The sequence below is a fragment of the Molossus molossus genome, unplaced genomic scaffold (genome assembly GCF_014108415.1).
Source record: "Molossus molossus isolate mMolMol1 unplaced genomic scaffold, mMolMol1.p scaffold_m16_p_14, whole genome shotgun sequence".
NCBI lineage: Eukaryota > Metazoa > Chordata > Mammalia > Chiroptera > Molossidae > Molossus > Molossus molossus.
Window position 1 is genome coordinate 21961985 of NW_023425349.1, and position 7189 is coordinate 21969173.

The 7189-nt window shown below is 54.1% G+C and overlaps 1 protein-coding gene across 1 annotated transcript; it reads left to right on the plus strand.

The window, feature by feature from the left end:
* The first annotated feature begins 1312 nt into the window (after positions 1-1312).
* CUNH9orf152 (chromosome unknown C9orf152 homolog) lies at positions 1313-6648 on the plus strand. The gene is made up of 2 exons (XM_036262101.1): positions 1313-1505; positions 6019-6648. The coding sequence occupies exons 1-2, from the start codon at positions 1313-1315 to the stop codon at positions 6543-6545; spliced, it is 720 nt and encodes a 239-aa protein (XP_036117994.1). The 3' UTR covers positions 6546-6648.
* Positions 6649-7189: the final 541 nt, after the last annotated feature.

Below are 7189 nucleotides of genomic sequence, written 5' to 3' on the forward strand. Positions count from 1 at the left end.
TGACACACCAATGACTAGTGATATGTGGTATTTTGTTTTGTTTTGTAGCCGTAGGAAACTGACAGTACCCAGTGAAGATGTACCCTCCGTCTCTTACCCTCCACCTCCAATGACAAGGTCCCACCCAGTTAACCTCCAAATCTTCTAAGTTCAGTCTCCACCCTGTGTCTGTTGCCTCTGTAGGTATGTTGGGTTTTGGAGACGCTGTTAGGCCCATGCTAGAAGATAGGAAGGGACTTCATTGTCCAGTGGAGCAAGGATACCTTCAAAGCTGGTGCAAAATGCAGAATGTCTAAGGTTCCGAGGGTACACAGAGCGGGTGGGGCTGGCAGGCACGGGGAGGGCGCCCCTAGCTGGGGGCAAGATAAACACCTACCAGAGAGCTGGGGCCACAGAGGCTGCAGGGATTGACAAGGGGGTGGGGCTGGCCAGAGGCCTGGGCTCCCCTGGGCTCTGTCTCCGAGACAGAGGACAGAGTGGGGCCGGGCTTTCTCCTGAGTGAGTGGGCACCTAGGGGACATCCTTGCTACTGGGCTTCCCTAGGACGTGGCTGCAGCGGGCACACTCTCGAGGCACCAAGGCTGCAGAGGGTGAGGCTGCAGAGGGTGTTCCTTTCCAACCGCAAACCGACCCGACAGGTTTGCTGATGCGCGTTGTCCAGGTTCCAGTCCAAGAGGGGTGAGCCCAGCGGGCACTTGGCATTGCCAGCCTCCCTCCCTCTCTGCCAGCAGACGGGAGACCCGCAGTGGCGCTCAGAACCGGGTTCTAACCCTTAGGATCAAGCAGCGGAGGACTGGAATACGCAGCCCCCTCGGGCCCCAGCTGTGCTCGCCTTTCTCTTCATCCCCTACTCCTGCCCTCACCGCTGTGCCCCCTTCTTCCTCCTGCTGCCCCCACCGACCTCCCTCTCTTCTCAGTTAACCCCCACTATCACCTCTTCCTCCACGCCCTCCTCCCCTCTGCGCATACCCCTTCCTTCCCTGCTCTGCTCAGATTTCCCTTCTCCCCAACTTCTCCTTCCCCCACATTCCCACCCCATGGCCGCCCACTGGACTTTCTCCCACCCCCTTAGCTTTACTCCTTCCCCCACCTTTCCACTTGGCCCTGCATTTCCCCCCACTTTGCTTGTTCCACTGTTCTTCCCCCCCAGTGCCCAGTAGCTCCCTGTCCCTCCCTTTCCTCCGGGTCATCTTTCTCCCCCACCCCTTTCCACCCTCCCCCTCCCGCCCTCCCCACCCGCTTCAGCCCCACCGCCTCCCACTCCTCCCCCTCCTGCCCCGCCCATCGGTGTTTGCTTTTCTCCCGGATCCAGATGAAAGGGTTGCTCTGTCCCTGCCCCGGCCGGTGCCCTGCCCATTTCTGGCAGCTGGGGTCTTGCTTCATGGCTGAGGGCTCCGGGGCGCAGGCCCTGGGGAAAGGGCCCCCACTCAGCATCCAGCTCCTGCGAGCCCAGTACGAAGGCTCGAGGCAGCAGCAGAGGGCCCACCTCGTGGTGCTTCCCAAAGGTAGAGCTGGAGGTGCTGCGAGCAGCCCTGGAGGCGGGGAGGGCCTGGCTGGGGGTGGGTAGATGCGGCGGGTGGATGGGGTGGGTGGGGGTCCCGAGCCCCAGGCAGGGCAGGGCCAGGGCTCTGCAGGCCCCCCTGGTGGGGAAGAGCAGGAATGCAGGCCGCCAGGAGTCAGAGCCTGAGCCGGGAGACTTGTGCAGGCGCAGCTCTGCGAGGCTCAGTCCCCCTGCCAGCGGAGCCAGGGGCCTCAACCAGGCTTCTGGCTGGCAGCCTGCTGTTCCCTGGACTCTGCTCTCATGTGCTGATCTTGCTGGACTGGTCTGCCTGCTGAGCCAGGCTTGGCCCCCTGCTAGGCCAGGTGGGAAGGACGGAGCTCTGCTTCCCGGCTGGGTCTCACCCAGACTCCTCTTGCAAACCCAAGAAACTGGCTCAGTGGAGAGAGAAGACATGGCACCCAGGACAGCCTGGGCACTGGCCAGAGAAAGTGCAGGGCTCAGGGTCCCAGGAGGAGCCCTGGATCGGGAGCTTGCCCATCACAGCCTCAGACAGCAGCCACGGAGGTGCAGAGAGACACAGAAGCCCCCTCTTCCAGGGGAGAAGCCTGTTCCCTTTGAGAACTCAGATTTTATTGCAGGAGGAAGTTAGGAGCACAGGGCTCAGAAATCAAGCGATTGTCAAACCCCAGCCCTCTGACCTCTCACCGAGGAACAGGTCAAAGGAGGTGGGAAGGTCCCTGAAAGGTCAAAGCTGTACCTGGGAGTTTCTATGGCTATTTGTACTGTTCAGGACCCTTAAGTGACCCACCCAGCAGTAGGCCAGGCTGGAAAGAAATCAGGAGCCAGAAAGACCTCATCATCCTGGATAGGAAGTGTGTTGCCTGTTGCAGACAAAAGGGACACTTCTAAACTGAAGGCGACTGTCTCCCATCCCTTGGGCTCATGCCAGCCACAGCTAAATCACCCCCTCTCTGCAGGGCTTAAGCTGAAAGGTTTCTAAAGCCCTATTTTATCCTCAAGGGTGTTCATTCATTCACTCATTCATTCATTCATTCATTCATTCATCAGACATTTATTAAATTAAACCACTCAAATGAAAGCACCATGCTGAACCCACCTGCAGTTCAGACTCACAAGTCCATGTTCCAACAGCTTAAACTCAACGTGCCCCGTGGAATTCACCATCCCCTGTCCAACCCCTCCCAGCTGGCCCTCGCGCCTGCATTCTATAACTCAGAGCTCCGGGCTCCAGGGAGAAGTTGGGTAAATTTACAAAATAAGGTAAAAATGATGCTAGGGAGAGGAAAAAGCAATCTTGCCTGTATTTCAGCATCAGGGTTCATGGCAGTGCCATTCACTGAGATAGGAAAACCGGAAGAAAAACCATTCTCTGAGGTAGAAAGAGAAAAACTTCTTCATGAATATGCTGCCTTTGAGATAGTTGTCTATAGAACTTCCAACCAGCCTGGATCTTGGGGGAAAAAATTGGGCTGGGGATGTAGATTTGGGTTGTAGTTGAAGCTGTGGGCATAGGAAAAATTGTAGCAGGTCAGTGTGTACATTGATAAGAGTCTGGGATGAAACTTAGAGTTCTGGAATATCCAAGTATTTAAGGGACAAGCCAAGGAAGAGAAGCAAGTGGAGACAACTAGTAAAGTGGTCAGAGAGGAATATTATAGCCTTAGAAAGGAAGGAGCCCTGGCCGGTTTGGCTCAGTGGTTAGAGCGTCAGCCTGTGGTCCAGAGAGACCCGGGTTCGGTTCCCACTAAGGGCATGTACCTCGGTTGCAGTTTGTCTCCGGCCCTGGTTGGGTCAGCTGGAGGCAGCCACTCGATGTGTCCCTTGCACATCAGTGTTTCTCTCTCTCTCTCCCTCTCTCTCCTTCCCATTCTATCTGAACAAAAAATGGAAAAATGTGTTCTGGTGAGGATAAAAAAAAAAAAAAAGGAAGGAAACTCCAACACATGCTGGACTTTGGTTAACCAGGGCTGGACTTTGAAAATGTTATGCTAAGCCCTGGCCAGTTTGGTTCAGCGGTTGGAGCATTGGCCTGCGGACCAGAGAGTCCCGGGTTCGGTTCCTGCTAAGGGCATGTACCAAAAAAAGAAAAAAGGAATATCATGAAAATGTTATGCTATGTGAAATAAGCCAGTCACAAAACGACAGATACTGTGCGAGTCCACTTACACGAGCTGCCTGGAGTAGTCACAGTCGTAGCGACAGAAAGTAGGAGGGTGGTTGCCAGGAGCAGGGAGGAGGGGAAGCAGACAGTGGTGGTTTAACGGGAATAGAGTTCCGCTTGGGAAGATGGAGAATTGCTAGAGATCAGCTGCAGATCTCAGCAGATGTTAACGTCGTGGAGCCAAGCAAGCAGAGGGCGTTTAGAAGACAGTGATCCTCTGTGTGAAAAGCACAGGGGCCCAGGAGGGTAGAGTGACCGCTGAGATCGACTCCTGCTGGGACCAGATGTCAGTGTCTCAAGACATTGGGTTGTATTTGGAAGGGAGTTTTTCTGGGGGTTGATTAATGGAAGGAAGAACCCTTGAGTTGGCTTTCTTTATCCTGTCTTAGCATTATGGGATGGATTTAGATGCTAGAAATTCGGCTGCCCTGAGCAACATACCTTTATGTTGGTACCATGGAGCCTGAGCTGGGATCCAGGGTGCCCCTGTACCCATGGTTGGTGTCCAAAAGGCCTATGATTTTGCCACATCCAGGTGGTATGTGACATCTCATGGAGAAGGGACTGGGGATGAGAACTCATGCCTGGGCTGGTGGCTTACCATACATTTCATGTGACATTCCCAGCAACCGTTAGGCAACTCTTCTTTTCGGGTCTCCATTCCCCACCCCTTCATCCCAGCGGAAGAGAGAAATCAAGGAGGAGCTCAGAATGCTTCTTCCCCAATGGATACCTTCTGGCAAATTGAGCCAAGGATGGAGAATTAAGGAAGCATCACCCCCCCCGCTTCCTCTGTTCCCCAATAAGCACAGATCATTTTGAATATTTGTAAAGGTTTCCATGTTTGTGACACTAAGGAGAGGGTAGCGTGGGTATGAAGCAGGAACCAGCCTTCAGTCTTCCCACTGGAGTTAGTGTTCGCAGCACAGGAACTTGGCAGAGATGGCTGCGTGGCTCCTTTGTTTCTCCTGGATTCCAGGACCCTAGCTCAGGGGCTTCCTTCTGACTCTACTTCCCCAATACTCTCTCTCCACTCCTGCCACACACGTTGTCACCTGCAGGACCTGCTGCAGGTGAAAAATGCTGGAGCGCTCAAGGGAGCTTCACCGACACCTCACAGGGAACTCCAGGCTGGGCAAAGACCTGCTTCCTATAGGAATCTGCCTTTCAGACATCCATTCCCACAGCCCTCACTGCCACCGGAAGGTGACAGTCAACTGCCACCACCGACAAGGTGGTAAAAATATGGCCCTGAAGAAGCAAGACGTTGGTCTGCATCCTCATCCCTGAAGCCGGTTCAGGGAAGCAGTGGGCGCTGCAATGTGTTCCCAGAACAGAGTCTGGAATCGAAGGATAAGGACCAGTCCTCCCAAGGGAGCTGCTTTAGAACACAGTTCTGCCCTGACCGGTTTGGCTCAGCGGTTGGAGCGTTGGCCCGTGAACCAGAGAGTCCCGGGTTCGGTCCCCGCTAAGGGCACGTACCTCCATTGCGGTTTGTCCCCGGCCCTGGTTGGGGTTGTATGGGTGGCGACCAGTCGATGTGTCTCTCTCACATTGATGTCTCTCTCTCTCCCTCCCACTCTATCTGAAAATAAATGCAAAAAAAAATGTCCTCGGGTGAGGATGAAAAACAAAACAAAACAAACAAACAAAAAACACAGTTCCTCCCTCCTCACCTCGGGTGGGAAAGCCATTATCAGAATCCCAGAACACACAGCCTGTAAGTTAAGTCTTTTCCACCTGTGAGGGTATGTGAGTCCTGGTGCGGGTGACCACGTATGTGCCTTTGTTCCCTGATATTCAGCCCAGAATGCTAGTTCCTTGGCTCTTCCCAGGGCTCGCTGCCTCGGTGCAGGCGAACACGGAGGCCTTTTTTTAAATTCTCTCATGCCTGAGTCTTTCTCCATAGCGTTGGCTACCTCCCTGAAGTTTATTACATTCATTGTCGTATTGTTTTTCCAGCCCACTAGAGCACATCATGAAGATATGGATTTTGTCTCAGTGTTCACTTCTGTATACCCAGGACCTAGAACAAATAATAAGCCTGGCACATAATAAGTGTTCAGTAAATATTTGTTGAATAAATGAATGATTGTGTGCGTGAGAAAAAAAAAAGAGAGAGGCCGCTTGCACGGACGTGAGTATGTGAGTGTGTGAAGTTGGGAGGGAGTGCACGTGTGTGAGCAGGATCATGTATGTATCCATGTAGATGTGTTCACACACACGCAATGCACTGGGCACCTGGCCTCTGTGGCGTTTGGGGCATCTCCTTCTTTGACGAGAGCTGCCCACGTATCTTTCCAGTGGTGACCCTGTTTGTGCTTTGCTTTCTCAGGGGGGAACGCACCTGCTCCTGCTGAGTCCATGGTCAGTGCAGTTTGGATTAACAAGGAGAGGAGGCGTGCACCGCCCCAGAGCGCAGTGGGCCCCGAGGCGGCAGGGATGCTGGCGGAGGCGGACAGAGGCTGTCTGAAGGTCCCCAGGTCTCCGTGGCACACGCACCTACAGATGCACTGCTCCGTCCAGACCTCCCCCCAGGAAACCAGTCCTCAAGCAAAACACAAGGGCAAGTTCACAGGGGCGGAGCAAAGGCTTCCTCAGGAAAGAGACTCAGGCTTGTTTGAAAATAAGCAAGTGACTCAGCAAGGGACCATGGTCCCAGAGGCAGCCCAGCAGGAATGCCAGGGGGGCAAGCCCCAAACAAAGGCAGGGGGGTGCGGCTTAAACAATGGCGTTCAGTGCCCTTCTCCCGTGAAGAGCCCACGCAGGTCTGGAAAACCAGCTCACTATCCATTTCCCCAGAGGAAAACTCCTAGGATCTCCCAAGCTGCCAGGAACCTGGGCTTATACGGCCCAGCCTGAGGCTCTCTACTCGGTCAGATGTCCCAGCCTTGAGGCCATGTATGGTGTCATTGAAGAACTCAGGAGACAGAGCCACAGTGACAGCCTCTAGTTATGAGCAGAACTGGACCAACTCAATTGTAGGAATTGTGGGAAATGAACTTCCCAGGGGCACATGGTCTCGTCCTTCAACAAAGAAGAGATTGACCAGACCAATGGCTCACAATTCGGGGTGAAAGTGCTGTCTGTTCAGTGCGCCCCGTTCTGTTCGTAAGGAAGATACTGCTATGGAGCCCTGGACGCCCATTCCTTGGGGAGAGCCAGTGGGGATCTGCTCAGTCCCGGAACCAGGCGACTTTGAAGACAGGGATCCTGGCCAACGGAATGCCTTTGCCCTGGAGTCCACGGATGTGGACAGTCTCGTTCCCAATGTCTTCTGATGATTTCCTGCATGTTCTGGAGAAGATGAGCCTTTTTCTGGCTGCTCTGCCTGGAGGCCCGCTCACTTACAAGTCCCCACATTCGCGTGTATTGACCACACCTTTTCAGCTTGAGCTTCCCAAAGGATGGTCACCGTGGGTAAAGAGGGGCCGAATAATGCACCAGCGATTTTGTGTATTTGAGGGGTCTTTAGGAAGGGTTGGTCACCTCTCACCTCTCACCAA